Raw genomic sequence first — 18,218 nt, 5'->3', positions numbered from 1 at the left:
TTTTCAAATTAAAAGGTATATCTCCCATTAATTAAGATTCTTTTTTTGTAATTACCCATTAATTAAGAATTAAGATGTCCCTAATTATTTTTAATTTAAGATTGAGTCTATTTTAGTGTGACATCCTAAAATAGAAAATGAGTTTATTTGAATAGGATATAGGAAGTAACTATTAACATATTAAATTATTGAGATAAAAAAAAACCATATTAAATTATTTAATATTATAAAGTTTTATCATATAATTAATCACTATTACTCATATGTATATAAGATCCTTAAGAAAAAGTTAAAATTAAATAATGCAGAAACTTGAATGCAATTTCTGAGATTGACCCTATGTATACAAAACAAAGGAGTGCACGGAAAGTAGGATGCGGCCACGTGTAATTGAGTGGAGGTATAAAATTGGGCAACTTTTACTAATACACAACTCTCAACATACGAATCCTACGTAAAAAGGAGTCCGGTGAGAATGGAGGTGGAGAGGCTAGTGCCGAAGCGAAGCGCCGCAGCCGCAGCCGCGAGGAAAATCGCCTTCACGGCGGAGGTGAATCGTGTGAATTGGATCGCTCTGCCGATGATCGTGGTGACGGTGTCGCAGTTTCTGCTGCGGGTTTCGCCCATGTTCATGCTCGGCCACGTCGACCAACTCTCCCTTTCCAGTGCTTCCATCGCCACCTCTCTTTGCAACGTCACCGGATTCAGTGTCGTTGTAAGTTGTCATTTTCTCTTACCACTTTTCATTTCCAAATTTCATTATCAATTTTGTGGTGTCTTCTAGGAAATTGCCAACGAATTACCTCCCAAAATGGAAGATTATATATAAACAAATTAAAGTTGGACGACCATTCAACCTGATTTGATATCCATTATTATTTTCTATCTAAAGATAAGCATTTTAAAATTTCATCTTCTAACAATATTGACAATTTAGTTCAATACTAAATAACTCTACACTCAAAACCAACATTGAGAAGGCATTGCCTCATCATTCTAGCGAAACATCCAAGTATTACTATGCATGTGTGCTAGGATGGTTAAATAGATAGAAAATACTATCATTTACTTTGAACCTATAGTTGATTCTCTCAGGGATGGAGCTAACATTTTTCAAATGGACGGGCGAAATTAAATTTTGTATTTAGAAACAAGTTTGGACAGACGAAATTACATTTTTACTTAAATATGCGAGGATAATAAGATGGGCGATCGCGGAGGCATCCCCGGCCGCCCTGGATCACATAATCTTTTAAATACTCAATCATATGTTCTATCTATAGATCTTATCACAGTATCCCGAATCTCTATGCGTAACATAGTTCCAATTGCAACAACTAATGTTCTAACTTGGTTGCTTCATATAGAATAGAATGTTATGTTAGATGTTGGTTAATTAAGTGAACGATACCGTGCAGTTTGGGATGGCTAGTGCTCTGGAAACTCTATGCGGCCAGGCATACGGTGCTAAGCAATACAAAAGAGTGGGAACTCTTACTTATGGTGCAATGTTATGTCTGTTTTTGGTGTGTATAGCTGTATCTCTCGTCTTCATCTTGACGGAGAGAGTGTTGCTCATGACGGGCCAAGATCCTTCAATTTCAGCTGCAGCAGGGAAGTTCGCAATCCAGCTCATCCCAACGTTGTTCCCCTACGCATTTCTTCAGTGCATTGTTCGTTACCTGCAGAGCCAGAGCTTGATTTTCCCTATGGTTTGGAGCTCATTAGCATCTCTGTGCTTCCAGCTACCTCTCTGTTGGGCTTTCATATTCAGATTCCATCTCGGAAATTCTGGAGCTGCTATCTCCATAGCCATATCGTCTTGGTTTAATGTTGTTCTGCTTGTGCTTTATGTTATGTATTCGTCTGCCTGCCAAGAAACACGAGCTCCCTTGTCATGGGATGTGCTTGTTACCATGAGGGAATTCTTTCAGCTTGCAATACCATCTGCTGCCATGGTATGGTGAGTTTGAGTTGGCTTTCATTTTTGTTTTTATCTTTTCAAATTTGGATTGGTCTTAAATTCATATGGTATTTTTACAGTTTGGAATGGTGGTCTTTTGAGATAATACTGTTGCTGTCAGGTGTGTTGCCAAATCCACAATTGGAGACATCAGTTCTTTCTATATGGTATTCTGGCTGATTGAATAACTCACACTATCTATTAATCTATGTATATTTCAAGTGTCTAGTTCCATTTGCTTGCAGCTTCACGATTTCGTATTTGCACTATCACGTCCCCTATTCTTTTGGCGCTGCTGCAAGGTCTACTCTCGATTTTACATTACTGTAGTCTGACATAAGTTGTTGTGAATATTAACTGTTTTCCTTGTGGAGTCCAGCACCCTGATCTCGAATGAGATGGGGGCAGGAAAGCCGGAAGCCGCCAGAACCACTCTGCATGCAGTGTTGGCTTTGTCGATCACAGAGTTCCTAGCAGCCGGCTTTGCCATTGGATCATCTGGTCGTGTGTTAGGGTACGCGTTTAGCGCGGACAAACAAGTGATCCATTATGTCAGGAAAATGGCGCCTTTCCTTGGCATCTCCATCGTCATGGATGGCTTACAGGCTGTTCTTTCGGGTAAACTTCATTTCAAATTCTTCCATGTAAACAAATTAGTCCAAAAGCAACCTTCATTTTTGTGCAGGGGTGGTGAGAGGCATCGGGTTGCAGCATATAGGGGCGTACGTGAATCTGGGTGCATATTATTTGGTGTGCATCCCAGTGGCTCTCTTGTTTGCATTTGTGTTCCACCTCAAAGGACAAGGCCTTTGGAGCGGACTCGTAGCAGGAGCAACAGTACAATCTTTCGCGCTTTCTCTTCTAACTGCTTTCACTCACTGGGAAAATAAGGTACTCTATTAATCGAGACGTCTTCATTTTTTGTGATGCCAGTACACATCAAATATGATTTGAGACATCAGTTTTGGACTAAAGGATTTCATCTCCTATTAACACCAGTTTTAATTTCATTCATGAATTGTTTTCTTCATTTTCCCCTAAATATATGTTTGCTGGACTGGAATTTATAGGCAACTGAAGCAAGACAGATGATCTTCTCAGAGGAATTTCCAGCTGGAAATGATTCCATATGCAAGCAAGAAAAAGAAAAATTGGTGGAGATATTGTGAAACAATGTTTGCACATATAGAGTATCCACTATTCGTTCAGTGAAGGAAAATTACTTGTTTTATTCTTTATTATATTTTTTCCATTATTGGTTTTGTTGCTGGTATTGTTACCTAGCTAAGATGAAAAATAGGCATTGCCCTTTGCCCTCTATGTTTATTTGGGTTATGATAGTGGGAATTACAAGTGCATTCACATGGAGAGAAAGTTGAAAGAATGAGATGGAAGGAATCCTTCCTACATAGGAGTATTCTCTAGGGAAAAGAAGCAAATAATGATGAGCAGCTGCGAGAGGAGCCTCCCCAGAAGATCATGCATGATTGACAGGATTCAGAGAAATATTTGCCATCAATTTCAACCCGGAAAACAGTGAGAACGGAGAACCCTGGATAAGCATTTCAGATAACATCTCCATTTCCATGGCTTCTTTAGTTATTAAGTTGTTGCTGGGCTATCCTGGTATCCGCGTTTGACATTGTTAGTTTCATTAATTTAATTAGGTCTCAGCTGTGGTGGTTTTATTTTTTTGCTGTCAAAACTCAAGTCATTTTTAGTTCTTGCATTAGTTAATGCAAGTTGTTCCGTGCAAATATCTGGCATCGGTTTCTTATATGAGGCTACAGGAAATATATCTGTAGTTTTCAAATCTTCCAAATTCTAAGGTGTTCAATAATTGAAAGACACTAATTAACTATACTTAATATATATGTACTTAAATTAAGTGATTATGAGATTTTATTTAAATATTTATATAAATTCTTTTATTATATGTATAATGTATAATTGAGTTATTATTTCTTATTGTGATATGTTATTTAAATATTATAATAAAATTATTGTAATTTTTATTGTATTTATAATGTTTATATGATAATCTTAATATTTATTTTATATATATAAATAAATTTAAAAAACATTTCTCATACATTGTACGGTTGCAAATGCTATATATTAAATAAATAAATACCACAATAAATATATGTATAAAATATTTACATAAAAAAAATTCTTAAAATATGTTATCAGATATTATTATTTTCTTAATTTTGATTTTAATTAATTTTCAATATTTATTTCATCATCAAATGAACTTAAATTAAAGTCAAGATTAAATAATCTAATTTTAATTGGATCAAAAGTTTTAAGAAATAAAGAAAATTATATATGTTTGAATTTGCATAAAATTATTGTTGCTTTCTAGATAACTTCTTATAGGGTATATTTGTCAAAAAAGTAGAAAAGAGAACGAAGATATTATTTTTTACGTGAAAAGATAGATAATTATTTATGGGTCATAATGACATTTGATGTAAATAATAAATTGAGTGATGGTGTTTGTTATGTATCTATTTTTCATGTTAGGAAGTGACCTATTGAATTGGAACGTCCAAATAAGGAAATGTGACATCTCAAATTGGGACGAGATGAGTAATAATTAAACATATGCACAATTTACGCAAGTCTAAAATCACAATCACCGCATATAGCGTGGGTGGTACATTAGGAAAAAAATACTACTCCCTCCGTACACGATATCATTTCCACTTTTGCTATTTTGGTCCGTTCACAATATTGTTTTCACTTCTATTTATATTAATAGGGTCCCACAAATTCCACTCATAACAATAATGGGAACCAAATTCCACTCACAAGAATACCCACTATTATCCATCACTTTTTAAAAATTTGTGTCGTCACAAAGTGAAAACAATTAATATCGTGAACGGGGAAGTATATGTTATTATTGTTGAATTACTTATAAAATTTAGTTCTTTTATTGCATCTAACGTAGTTAACGAGATCACATTTGTTTGCCGACATATAACTTTTGTTTCTTTTATTGTATCTTACATAATTAATGTTATTAAATTAAACATTATATAATTAATAATTTGAACTAAGTTATTATTGTAATTTTTTTCCAGCTAAAGTTATGATTGTAATTTTAATTTGACCTATGCTATTACACTAAATTAATTTGGGTTAGTGTTGATCTTTATAATTATATAAGCTTTTTATATTTCTTTATTTTTTAGACACGTCATCTTAAGCTTTCAATATAAAAGAACAAAACAAAATAAGTCTGACGGATATTGAAATATTAGCACGTAAATGTAAATATATATTGAAAGCCGGAAGCAGCCGGAACCACTCTGTATGCAGTGTTGGCTCTGTCGATCACAGAGTTCCTAGCAGCTGGCTTTGCCATTGGATCATCTGGTCCTGTGTTAGGGTACGCGTTTAGCGCGGACAAACAAGTGATCCATTATGTCAGGAAAATGGCGCCTTTCCTCGGCATCTCCATCGTCATGGATGGCTTACAGGCTGTTCTTTCGGGTAAACTTCATTTCAAATTCTTCCATGTAAACAAATTAGTCCAAAAGCAACCTTCATTTTTGTGCAGGGGTGGTGAGAGGCATCGGGTTGCAGCATATAGGGGCGTACGTGAATCTGGGTGCATATTATTTGGTGTGCATCCCAGTGGCTCTCTTGTTTGCATTTGTAGTCCACCTCAAAGGGCAAGGCCTTTGGAGCGGACTCGTAGCAGGAGCAACCGTACAATCTTTCGCGCTTTCTCTTCTAACTGCCTTCACTCACTGGGAAAATAAGGTACTCTATTAATCGAGACGTCTTCAATTTTTGTGATGCCACTGCACATCAAATATGATTTCATCTCCTATCGACACCAGTTTTCATTTCATTCATGATTTGTTTTCTTCTTTTTCCACTATGCTAGGCAATTGAAGCAAGGCAGATGATCTTCTCCGAGGAATTTCCAGCTGGAATTGATTCCGTATGCGAGCACGAAAGAGAAAAATTGGTGGAGATAGTGTGAAAAAAAAAATCTCCAAGCATTGATTTTGGAAGCAAATTAAATGTTCACACATATATACTAGCCACTCTTCGTTCAGTGAACACAGCCTTGAACTCTCTTTCAGACATTTCCTCAAACATCTGATGTGCTTTGCAGCGTTGAGCATCTTCTATGGTAGTTGCCGCTTAATCAAATTCATAACAATGGCAGCCATCATGATTTGATTAGAAAGGAGGCCATTTCTCACAGCATTTTACTCGATCGACGATTTCCGTTGTGGGATACGCTCACTTGTTATGATCTCTGAAAAATGTCGTCTTATTTTGTGTGGATATACTTTTTAGGGGTTATTGCGGGAAAATCCATCAGAAATTTTCATTTTCTAAAATATATCATGACCCCTCAATTTGACTTCTAAATCTATCAATTTATAATTTATTCTGATTTTTCCCATAATTTACAAGTCCCCCCAAATTGATACTGATGTGGACGCCGGAATGCCAATGTGGCAGCCTGAATCACACGTCACACACACACACTCCACACGTCACCACTCTCTCTCTCACAGATTCACAACTCTCCGCCCTCCCCTTGACCACCGCCACAGCTCCGGCCGGTAGCTTCGCCGCCCCAGAGCCTTCGCCTCTTCTCTCTCTCTCTCACTCATCTCCTCCGCCTCAGGCCTCCGCCTCTCTCTCTCTCACTCGTCTCCTCCGCCTCAAACAGATCGAGTATGAGCTTCCGCCTCCGCCTCTCTCTCTCTCTCTTTCTCAACAACGGGCAATAGGCAACAGTTGCACCTCCACCTCTGCCTCTCATCTCCTCCGCCTTCCTCTCCCCTCGGCGACCTCCCCTCCGCTGCCCTCCACCACTTACTCTCGCTCATCTCCTCTGCCTCCGCCTCTCTTTCTCTCGCTCATCTCCTCTGCCTCACAAAGAGGCTCTGCCTTCGCGGCCCTCCACCACCTACAAAGATCTGCCGTGAAATTTTTCCACAACACCAAATTCATTCATCAATTTTTCCACAACACCAAATTCATTCATTAATTTTTCCAGAAAATGAGTGAAATTTCAGAGTTGAAGCAAAGATCTGCCGCTACCTTCGTTGTTGAGCCCTAAATTCGCCGATTTCAGGTCTGCGAGGGTGGGGAAAGGGCTGACAGGGGTCTGGGGAGGGGGAAGTGGGGGCGCCGAGGTGGGGGAAGAGAGAGGGTCCGACGGAGGTGTGCGGATGTGGGAAGATAGCCTCCGCCTCTCTCTCTCTCTCGCTCATCTCCTCCGCCTCTCTCTCTATCTTTCTTCCTCAATGGACAGACAACAGTCAACAGAGATACCTGGAGAAGTGCCGACAACGGGGGTGAGAAAGTGACGGCGGCGGAGTGGCCGAAGGGGGAAAGGGGTGGTCTGGGTTGGGTGGGGGTGAAGGGGAAAGCTGACGTGTAGGATTTTAGGTTTTTAATTTTTTAGTCAGCATTGCAAACGACACCGTTTCATTCTCTTAAAGCAAAAAATAAAATAAAACAATACTAAACTAAATACACGTCAGAATCAATTTTGCCAATTAGGAGCCACGTCAGTTTCAATTTCACCGGAGCTTCTCGCCGGGGGAAAAATCAGATTAAATTATAAATTGGTAGATTTATAAGTCAAATTGAGGGGTCATGATATATTTCAGAAAATGAAAATTTCTGATGGATTTTCCCGCAATTACCCCTACTTTTTATGCTTGGATCCTGAGTTTAGTGATTTCAGTGGTCGAGGAAGTTGGTTGGCTGCTAAAAACGAGAGCTTCCATCTTTTTTTTTTCTTGACATGACGTTGGCGGATCTCATAGATATCACTCGGCTTACAAGGAAAGTATGTGGTATTTTGGTTGCCACCAGCTAGAATTGATTGAAATTTTGAATTGGAAGTTTAATAACAAATCTCATTGAATTTTAGGTAACTGATTTGATACAAATAACATAATTTAGTAACGAAAATGCTTCACAAAGACATAGGGGCAGACGGAAAAAAAATTAACCCATTTCTTTCATTATTGGTTTTAACTTATGTAAAACTCAAGCATATCTCAAGTGCTTGTATTAAACTTTTACTCTCTGACTATCGTCCCCTTTCACATGTATATCGAAGATATTTAACTCTATTTATGGATCTTGTTGCAACATTGAAACGTTTAGCCTTGACCTAGGCTTTATAGGATTCCAGTAGATCTTTTGCACTTTCAAATACTCCCTCCGTCCCGCTAAAGTTGGCAACATTCGTTTCGACACGGAGATTAAGAAATTGAGTGTTATATGTTTTAATAGAGTGTGGCCTACAATTGTTGACCAAATTAGTGAGTAATTGTTGACTTAATTAAAGTAATTTTGGCATTTTTAGAAAGTAGTCTACAATTGTTGACCAAATTAGTGAGTAATTGTTGACTTAATTAAAGTAAACTTTTGCCATTTTTAGAAAGTGGCCAACTTTAGTGGGACACCCAAAATAGAAATGTTGCCAACTTTAATGGGACAGAGGGAGTATTAATTTAGGCCTTGGATCAGTTTGCAGCATCTCAACAGCTGTGTTATCACCTTCAAACAAATATTTATCGTCTTGATCTTTTAATTCAATTTTTTCTCGTTCTATTTCACCTTCCTCTTGATGTTGTTCATCTTGCTATTTTTCATCTTTGAAAAATTAGGTATTGCATATGACACCTTATTCCCCCATGGCATTGTCCATAAATTCGAATAACTCAAACATTAAAGCTCTCTTCTTGCAGTTTCATCTGCCATGAAAGAATGTTTATTTTAGTTTAACTTGAGATATGGCTACCATGATTCTACATAATGTTAATTTTTTATTTTTCTGACGTAAGATATGGCTGCTAGAATTATGCTTTGTTGATACGATGAATTACAATTAGGATCAAAATATTAAAAAAAAAATTATGGGGTGGCAAAATATTTTAGATTGGAAGTGAAACAAGTGAAGGGTAAAACAACAACTTTAAATATTTATTTTTTATTGAAAACCCAAATAATTAAGTGGTGGATGGAATTAATCCGGATTGAGCTGCCAACCCCATTTTGTACCCGCATATTTTGTTTTGTGTTATCAGCATCACTTATTTATATTTGCAGATGAGATGACATGTTTTTTGCAATACGACAAGAAATTAGGTAGCATGAAAAGAACAAAACCTAACTGCGCATTGATGTGGTGTTGCCTTGCCAATTGCCAAATCGAATTGCGTGCGCTGCCCATCTACTGTTTTACTATTTGTCTCCCTTGCGAAAATGGATTTGAACACTACATTTGACTAGGAACCTCTGGTTCATAAATATATCGAATCAAAAAGCAGCTGCCATTTACTATATTCCAATGGAGGTACCTCTACTGACGGGGACCCAACGGTGGCGTACGGTCGCCGGAGATCTGAACCGTGTGAATCTGATTGCGCTGCCGATGATCGTGGTGACGCTATCCCAGTACCTTCTGCGTACGTCTCCGATGTTCATGTTAGGTCATTTAGGCGAACTCTCTCTCTCCAGTGCTTCCATCGCCACCTCTCTCTCCAACGTCACCGGATTCAGCTTACTCGTAATTAATTTCCAAACACTAATTATTTTTTAGTCTTCAACTTGATGATTCGATTCGAGAATACTAGTATGTGATGTGATGCAGTTCGGGATGGCTAGTGCTTTGGAGACTCTGTGCGGGCAGGCATACGGCGCCAAGCAATACGAGAGAGTTGGGACTTCCACTTATGGGGCTATTTTCTGTCTGTTTATTGTGTGCCTCCCTGTTTGTGTGCTCTGGATCTACACAGAGGAGTTGCTAATCTTGATGGGTCAAGATCCTCTCATTTCAGCTGAAGCTGGCAAATACACCATCTATCTCATCCCTACATTGTTTCCTTATGCTATTCTTCAGTCTCTGGTTCGCTACCTGCAGACGCAGAGTTTGATCTTTCCCATGTTGTGGACCGCTTTACTCTCCCTCTGCTTCCAGTTACTCCTCTGTTGGTCTTTTGTGTTCAAGTTCAATCTTGGAAACGGCGGGGCTGCCCTGTCCATCGCCATTTCCTATTGGTTTAACGTTGCTTTGCTTGTGCTCTATGTCAACTATTCACCCACCTGTGAGAAAACTCGCCTTTCCTTTTCCAAAGATATCTTTCTCACTGTGAGGGAGTTCTTCCGCTTTGCTGTCCCATCTGCTGTGATGGTCTGGTAATACTTTGATTTCATAGTTTTGCCCTTCATTCTTTTGGTATTCTCATTGCTGATTTTTGCAGTTTGGAGTGGTGGTCGTTTGAGCTGGTCATATTGCTTTCAGGATTGCTGCCAAATCCAGAGTTGGCAACATCCGTTCTTGCTGTATGGTATGTATGTTGTATTCGAATCATTGTTCTATGTAATGTCTAATTGTTGGTTGCGTGCAGCTTCACAATGACTTCACTGCACTATCACATACCGTATTCCTTTGGTGCTGCTGCAAGGTTGATTCTCGATGCTCTCTGGTGTCTAATTGTTGGTTATGAATAAGGGAATGATGATTGCCTTTTATTAATATAGCACCCTGGTGTCGAACGAGCTTGGAGCAGGGAAACCAGAGGGAGCTCGAATTGCTGTGTATGCAGTGGTAGTTTTGGCAGTAGCAGAGTTCGTGATAGCTAGCACGAGCCTCTACTTGTGCCGCGGCATATTAGGATATGCGTTTAGTGGGGAGAAAGATGTGGTGGAGGGCGTGAAAGAAATGGTTCCTCTGCTTTGCATGTCGATCGTCATGGATAGCTCGCAGGCGGTGCTTTCGGGAGTAGCTAGAGGGAGCGGATGGCAGCACATAGGGGCGTATGTGAATCTGGGGTCTTACTATATAGTGGGGATCCCAGTGGCTTTGCTACTGGGGTTTGTGCTGGACCTCAAAGGGAAGGGCCTTTGGAGTGGATTGGTTGCAGGAGCAACTGTGCAGGCTCTCTCACTTTCTTTCATAACATCTCTCACTAATTGGGACAAACAGGTATCCTTCCCTTCCATTATTTACTGTTGTTTGGTTTTGTCACACTTTGTAGTGATGCACTTGTTAATTAATTACTTACAGGCAAGGGAGGCCAGGCACCGACTTTTTACTCATAAAATTCCACTGCCAGATGAGATTGAGGCCCATTTAATAGCATGATCCAAGTTTTGCTAGTTTTTTCTGTCCCCACCTTTTGGGCTGACAATTTTCATGATTCTTCACTTATACTATACTACAATCTTGTTTTTCCAATTTGGAAGCCTTTTCCCCTTTCCAAGATTAATGCTTGCAGCTTTAGACATTAATCATTCTATGCCAACTCATGCACATTATTATGTTTTTTTATTTATTGCTACTATTCTCAGTGTATAATAAACTAGCATTCCTCCTGTACAAGACACAAAAAAAATATTACTCCCTTCATCACACTTTAAATAGCCAAAAATTATAAGACAAATTCTATAGTTTTGGATAATTTGAAGTGGGACGGAGGGAGTATATATATATATATATATAGGGGGCCGCTCCAATGAGACCCCCTAATTTTAGTGAGATCTAGGGTACAATCTGGTGCGTTTATTTCATCAATCCTATGGTTGATATTGTATTTCGAGGGTGATTTTTTTTCGGAGGGTTCGAATTCTGGAGGGAGCAGAATATTTTAAATTTTGTTATTCATGAATATATACTACATTGTTCATTAGTATATATTGCATTGTTCATCAGTATATATGTCTTATTCATTACCAATTTTTTTAATTTTGTTTTTCATCTGTATATACATCTTGTTCGCTAGATATATGTCTTATTCATTGTCCTCATGTTACATGAAAAATAGGGGGTCTCACTAGAGCGCCCCCCCTATATATATATATATATATATATATATATATATATAGAGAGAGAGAGAGAGAGAAGGGTTCAACAGAGAAGCTAAATATTGTGGAGAATAGAGAATTCGTAAAATAAAAACGAACAGATCTATAATTTTAATGAACAGATCAATGTACCGTATGAACAACAATTTGCCCCGGGTTCAAATCCTGCTGGTGGCGAGTTTTTCTATATTTTTACTAAATACGTCTGTTCATTACTTATGTTGATCTGTTCGTAAAATATATAGATTTGTTCGTTCTCTCGAAAAAGATAATTCTCTGTTGAACTCAACCCTATATATATATATGCATATATATATATATATATATATAGGGGTGGGCTACCGTGAGAGCACATCTTAAAATAAGAAATAAGAGCAATTTTTAATGTATGAATTTTATGTAGAACACGTATGAATTCGCTGTATAAAAGTATGAATTGTGAAAATAAAATTTTTGCTACCTTTGGGATTCGAACTCAGGACCTTAAAATCATCCAACATGATTACGAATCAACCGTAGATCTTGATGATCTAAGGGCTGAAAATGATTCTTATTTTATATCTTAAGAAATGCTCTTATTTTAGCCCTTCCCTATATATATATATATATATATATATATATATATATATATATATATAGGAATTGGTTCAATTGAGAAGCTCAAATGTGTTGAGAAGTTGAGAAGCAATGTAATAGATGAACATGTTAGTACATTTTGATGAACATGGTAATTAGACACTATATAAATAAATTCTTTGAACATACCAAATACAACTGACGAACATACGAATCTATTTAATTTATTAAAAAATACGTCACCGCCAATGATCGAACCCCAGATCAAACTCGTGTTCATAAAAACTAATTGGCATGTTCATCTATTAAATTGCTTCTCAACTTCTCAACACATTTGAGCTTCTCAATATAACCTAACCCTATATATATATATATATATATATATATATATATATATATATATATATGTGTGTGTGTGTGTGTGTGTGTGTGTGTGTGTGTGTAACTTCACCAAAATAATGATAATTAAAATTTTTGATACACATGAAATGATGTGTGTATAGTCGTATATAGGCATCTGTAATTTTAGTGTGTGCGTATATATTAGTAAGGTTAAATCAAATAATAGTATAATTTTTTGTGAGTAAAATTATGCTGTATAAAAGTTTTAGTTGTATAAATGTAAGTGTCGTATATTTGAGGTTTTTTATTGTATAGTGACGATCTATTTTATATTAGGGAGGTAAAAATTGAACATTTTACTATATTAGTATTTGCATCCCGTGCATTTGCACGGTAAAATATTTTTTATTTTTTAAATTTATATATAAATTAATACTAATTTAATTATCATACTCATGAATATAATAAAAATTAATTTTAACTAAATATATTTGAATTTAAAATAAAAAAAATAAAAAAATAATTAACAATTATGAAAGAAAGAAAAAGTTAAAAAATAAAAAATACTGATAAAAAAGAATTAAAAATATTTTTTTTTCAAAATGAGAGAGGAGAGAGAAATTTATAAGATTTTAATATTAAAACAAATTTAATTTGTACATTTTAAATCAAATATTTACATAAAATATATCAAATTAAAGCTCTTATCATGATCTTTAATTTGATATGCATCTTAAATATTTTATAATTAATCGAATTTCACAATTTTGAAAATAAATTAAAACAACAAATCAAAAATTAAAGAAATAGAAAATAAAAAGAACAATATAGTTAAAACATAAACCTTCAATTTTATTATAACTATAAAATTGCCATTTAATTTTGAAATTGATTTCCAATTGAAAACTGTCTTTTTAATATAGTATAGATAATTAAAGTAAACACATTTGAAAGTAAATCATACTTCTAAATTGTTAACTACTTTATATTACACGCTTATGATACTATTTTTGTAATGATTACGTTTAGAAAATCATAATCATTCTACAATTTATTCTCAAAGAATAATTATATTCAATTATTATAAAAAAAGAATTAAAGATAAAAGTAGCATTTATTCCTTTGATATCGTGCGAATTAAGACACAGATACCAACTAATCACTAAAAAATAAGTAAATTTAAAATTTAAAAATTTCTAACAAAAATTAAAATATAATCTTTCAGTATTATTAATATGTTTTATATATTCATATACAATATACTTCTTCTGTTCACAAAAAAATTGACACATTATGAACGACACGAATTTTAATTAAATATGAGTGGGGTAAGGGTCTCACTTTAGTAAGAGTGAAGTTGTGCAAACACCATTACTATAAATGGAAGTTACAAAATTTTTGTGGACGAACCCCGTAAAAGAAATTGTGATAATTTTGTTATGCATACGGAGAGAGTCATAAATGAATGACACTGATTAAAATGGTCTTATTCAAAAATAACATAAAGTATGAAAATAAAATAGCTTATTGATGTAAATATATAATACAGTAACCTTTATATATAGGCCCATTCACACAAATAAAAATGAATTCAAAAGCAATTCGAGTTGGGGTGATTCTATTTACAGCCTTCATTTTACTCCATATAGCCACTCATATAAAATAAAAATAAAAAATAATTATAAGTTTCCAATTTTATCCTTAATTTATATAGCCTCAAATTATAATTTATTTTGCAATTAAATTAGAATTTAATTTTTTGTATAGCCCCTACATTTACATCAAAAAATCACAGTTCTATTATACAGTAAATAGAACTCCTGGCAAGTCTCGTTGTTTTCTCTATATCAGCATCATGTGCTTTCAAATTCATTGGCTTTACCATATTATGATTTTCAATTTGAACAACAAATAGAGCTATGAACAATCTTTTCTTCAATAGTGGAGCAATGGCAACGACCAACTTCCTTCTACCTATTTTATCTCACTCCTGCTCGTAGTTGTTTAAAGGGAATAGAAGGCAAGGCTACTATAGTTGGAGAGAGAAGCAGATTCAAGAAGGCTTATTTGTTGATGTATAATCTATAACCACATAGACAAAATTTATACATATTGCAAAATGCTAGTCCTCTGTTTGGCCATTGCTGTTGGCCGACAGTTAGCAACCATGGCGGTTTTGCTCGCCATTGTTATTGTTCGGAGCGTGAGAGGGTAAAGGCAGTGGCCTTCGTTGAAATTGAAGGCAGAACCGGTCGCTGGAAATTGAGGGAAGAGGCGGAGGCGGTCGTCGGAAATTGAGGGAGGAGGCGGTGGTAGATTTAGGGATCGAAAGTTTCAAACAGATATTCGAGCCGTGAGTCAGATACCTAGAGACGAGGATGCTGACGACGGCGTCAGCTGCCCTGCCATTGCTGCTCGCCGGAAATATAAAGGGGGCATCGGCGGAGGATTTAGAAAGAAGGGTGGGGCGGTGCCTCTTTATGTGTGTGTGTGTGTTCTGGATCGCGAGAGAGAGGGTTAGAAGGAGAGAAGGAGAGGCGCCAGTGGTGGTGGTTGAAGCAACGGTGACCTTCGCCGGAATAGGAAGAAACGACTATGGTAGATTTAGGAAGAAGGTGAGGAGTTTCTGCACTTCTGTAGATTGGGGCTACAAGTTAGAAAGTGAGGAGTTTTCTGCTGGGGGCTATACACCTTAGCTGCAAAAATAAATCTACAGGTTAAAATAGTAAATTTGTATATATTTTTTAATATTATTTTATATAAGGGGTTATAAGGAGTAAAATGGGGGTTATAAATAGAATTACCCTTCGAGTTGTGTTTGTGTGCTTGCCACAAATTTAATTAGTTGAAAAAGATAAAAATAATAAATGCACTTGCCATTTATAAATACCCTAGACATGAGCGGGAAATTAATTTTTCACAGGATTTTGCTTTAATATATATATTGATATTGATTGATTGATTGATCATATAACTAAAATTCAATATCTGATGCAAAAGTCGCGTGTAATTTGTCACTTATATACTCAATGTATTCATCAAACTTTTTCTTAGCTACTCTACTTTTTTTTCTTTTGCGGTTCTGTGTAGGCTGCAACTGCATCGTAGATTTTTTCTTTCTAGACGGGGTTATTTTTTTTATTTCTCGGGTGAATGTTTCTTTTCTTCTTATTGAGTTGACTCTTCTTCAATTTCTCCAACATTGATGTTTTCCATTGGTTGCGTCTTTTGAATTGCATTTGCTAAAATATTGAGATTTCCCCGTTGATCGAATTTTATAGACTTGAGCATCGTCATGAAGCACATTTCTGTGTACGCTTGTGTGTTTAATCCTCTATAGTATATGGAGTCTGTTTCACCCTATGCAAATATATAATTGTTATAATTACGTAATACTGAATTTTGTTATATAAATTATTTAAATTATAGTAAGTGTTTAAGTAGGAAATCTTAATTTACCTCTTTGATTGAAAAAAGATATTCATCCACAGAGTGTGACAGCCCGAAACCAAATCATTTATTTAAACTTATTTATTTTAAATTAATTTAAATTCCAATTATTTTGAAGCATTTAAATTGTGAAGTTATTGAAAATTTTATTATGTTAAGCTGAAGAATTTGTCTAGTCGCGCTCCTAGTTAAATGAATAAATTTTAAGACTTTGGTTTTAGAAAAAAAAAATTATATTCTCTCATATTTTTAATGCAAATTTGGGCCTTAGATAAAATATTTATATACTTTTTACATGTTGGGCCTGATTAAATTTTAGAGCGATGTAACGTGATTCTTCAGGCTTATATCTATATGTAAGCCCATAACTTTTAGGAATTTATTATTATACTAATAATAGTAATTTGTAGTTTAATTATGATATGAAGAGATAAATTTACGTGTTTCCTCCCAGATGAGATCCTCTGTCCCACAATATTGTGTGTACCACGTGTACCACTCTTCATTTCTTTGTTTTATAAATTGTTTTTTATAAAAATAAAAATTATTATTATATGATAAACTCTAATTAGTATTTATCATTGAAAAATTAATATTTAAAAAATTATATACCTTAACTTTGAATTAATGAACCCAAATAATATATTATTAATTCAAATAAATATAAAAAAATAATTATAAACCCTAAATGGATGAGTGAACCCTTGTTAATTATCTTTATATTATATAAAAGCATAATAAATCAAAATTGAATAAAAAATAATTTTAAAATATAAAGAAATGAAGAATGGTACATGTGGTACACACTATATTTTGGGACAGATGATCTCATTTGGTTTTCTCCTCCCTCAGCCACCTACATATTCTGCTTGGCCACGTATCACTTCAGAAATTGTTATATTTAAATTCACCCATCAGCTTCACCGCCCTCATTCCTGAAAATTTGGTAAACGCATGTTGTTCAGCAGATTTCCCTTCTCACCTTTCTTTTTGATCTTGACCTCTACAGCTGCTGGTAATTTCATTTACATCTAAAATTATTTGTAAGTCTTTTTCAATACAGTAAGCTACCATCTCATACTATCCTCCTTCTCATTTTATTCTCTGCAGAAATACAATTGAGCTTCTCACAATTTTAATACCTTCAATCAAGCAACACATAGATTCACATGCCTCAAACCATAATTTCTCTTCTTGAAATCCAAGCTTTATTTTTCCATGAAATATAAAAATACACCCACGCACATAATCAAATCCCTTCCTAATTCATTGCAATTGAAAAGAAATTGAAAGCAATGAGAGGTATAATAAAACTCTATCACAGAAAAGAAAACGTTTTTGACTTTGGGGAATTGAGGGGCTAAACCAGGGGGTAAGCTAAGGGAAGAAAAGAAGGAGTTTCGGCGGCTGTTCGGGGGTGGTCGGCGAAGTCGCGGGCGGCGCCGCTGCTGTCACGGCAGCGCTGCTGCTGGCGTTGTTCAACCGTGGAAACGAGGGAGAGAGGAGGTGAGGGCGACGCCGGGCCAGAGCAGGAGGCGGCCGGCGTAGCGGCGGCATTCGTGTCGGCTGCTCGCCGGAGGGTGGCAGACGGTGTAGGCGAGAGTCAGATTCAGAGGGAGAGATGAAGCGTAAGTTTGAGGAAGAGAAAATAGGAAACAGAGGGATTTAGCGTGAGTTAAGAAGGAGAAGTTGGGCTCCCATTTGTGGGCTTAAGCTTATTCATTAGTAGGCTGAAACATTGCCTTTTAATAAAATTTAGTCAATTGGACTTTTGATTCTTTTAATTTTAAAGTTGAAATGGAGGTATAATACGAGTTGATATTATTAATTTGAAATTGAGCCATTTATTTTTTTATATAACAAAATACCTTTAATCATTTAATAATTTCATAATAATTAATTTTATTGATTTTATAAAATCAATTCCTTTGTTTCAATTAAATATTTTAAAGCTTGATTAGGCCCTTATAAGTTATTTAATTTTATCTGACTAGGTGCGGCGCGACTAGGATATGAATTT

At 35.7% G+C, this 18,218-nt stretch overlaps 3 protein-coding genes across 4 annotated transcripts; all 3 read left to right on the top strand.

Annotated features, from left to right (window-relative positions):
• Positions 1-341: 341 nt before the first annotated feature.
• Positions 342-3,774, top strand: LOC131001733 (protein DETOXIFICATION 12-like). Of its 2 annotated transcripts, none has more exons than XM_057928295.1 (7): positions 342-715; positions 1,419-1,963; positions 2,044-2,084; positions 2,193-2,265; positions 2,343-2,581; positions 2,649-2,854; positions 3,034-3,408. In XM_057928295.1, the coding sequence occupies exons 1-7, from the start codon at positions 476-478 to the stop codon at positions 3,130-3,132; spliced, it is 1,443 nt and encodes a 480-aa protein (XP_057784278.1). In that variant the 5' UTR covers positions 342-475; the 3' UTR covers positions 3,133-3,408. The 2 variants fall into 2 exon arrangements, with proteins under 2 accessions (XP_057784278.1, XP_057784277.1); XM_057928294.1 differs by having other exon boundaries at positions 344-715; positions 2,044-2,130; positions 2,209-2,265; positions 3,034-3,774.
• A 1,461-nt stretch (positions 3,775-5,235) lies between these two features.
• LOC131001734 (protein DETOXIFICATION 13-like) lies at positions 5,236-6,139 on the top strand. Its single transcript, XM_057928297.1, has 3 exons — positions 5,236-5,467; positions 5,535-5,740; positions 5,868-6,139. The coding sequence occupies exons 1-3, from the start codon at positions 5,410-5,412 to the stop codon at positions 5,964-5,966; spliced, it is 363 nt and encodes a 120-aa protein (XP_057784280.1). The 5' UTR covers positions 5,236-5,409; the 3' UTR covers positions 5,967-6,139.
• A 3,009-nt stretch (positions 6,140-9,148) lies between these two features.
• On the top strand, positions 9,149-11,245 carry LOC131001731 (protein DETOXIFICATION 14-like). Its single transcript, XM_057928292.1, has 6 exons — positions 9,149-9,533; positions 9,618-10,162; positions 10,228-10,314; positions 10,375-10,431; positions 10,508-10,952; positions 11,034-11,245. Exons 1-6 carry the CDS (start codon positions 9,315-9,317, stop codon positions 11,109-11,111), a joined length of 1,431 nt encoding a protein of 476 aa, XP_057784275.1. The 5' UTR covers positions 9,149-9,314; the 3' UTR covers positions 11,112-11,245.
• Positions 11,246-18,218: the final 6,973 nt, after the last annotated feature.

This window comes from Salvia miltiorrhiza, chromosome 8 (assembly GCF_028751815.1).
Source record: "Salvia miltiorrhiza cultivar Shanhuang (shh) chromosome 8, IMPLAD_Smil_shh, whole genome shotgun sequence".
Taxonomy (NCBI): Eukaryota; Viridiplantae; Streptophyta; class Magnoliopsida; order Lamiales; family Lamiaceae; genus Salvia; species Salvia miltiorrhiza.
This window is presented reverse-complemented; position numbering and strand designations above follow the sequence as displayed.

Excerpts from the sequence above, each read along its gene's own strand:
- LOC131001733 (XM_057928294.1), top strand. The coding sequence starts at position 476 with ATGGAGGTGGAGAGGCTAGTGCCGAAGCGAAGCGCCGCAGCCGCAGCC. Across the intron at positions 2,266-2,342 it reads TCTTTTGGCGCTGCTGCAAG|CACCCTGATCTCGAATGAGA; the intron begins GTCTACTCTCGA and ends TGTGGAGTCCAG. Across the intron at positions 2,855-3,033 it reads TCACTCACTGGGAAAATAAG|GCAACTGAAGCAAGACAGAT; the intron begins GTACTCTATTAA and ends TGGAATTTATAG.
- LOC131001731 (XM_057928292.1), top strand. The coding sequence starts at position 9,315 with ATGGAGGTACCTCTACTGACGGGGACCCAACGGTGGCGTACGGTCGCC. Across the intron at positions 9,534-9,617 it reads TCACCGGATTCAGCTTACTC|TTCGGGATGGCTAGTGCTTT; the intron begins GTAATTAATTTC and ends GATGTGATGCAG. Across the intron at positions 10,953-11,033 it reads TCACTAATTGGGACAAACAG|GCAAGGGAGGCCAGGCACCG; the intron begins GTATCCTTCCCT and ends AATTACTTACAG.
- LOC131001734 (XM_057928297.1), top strand. The coding sequence starts at position 5,410 with ATGGCGCCTTTCCTCGGCATCTCCATCGTCATGGATGGCTTACAGGCT. Across the intron at positions 5,468-5,534 it reads CTTACAGGCTGTTCTTTCGG|GGGTGGTGAGAGGCATCGGG; the intron begins GTAAACTTCATT and ends ATTTTTGTGCAG. Across the intron at positions 5,741-5,867 it reads TCACTCACTGGGAAAATAAG|GCAATTGAAGCAAGGCAGAT; the intron begins GTACTCTATTAA and ends CCACTATGCTAG.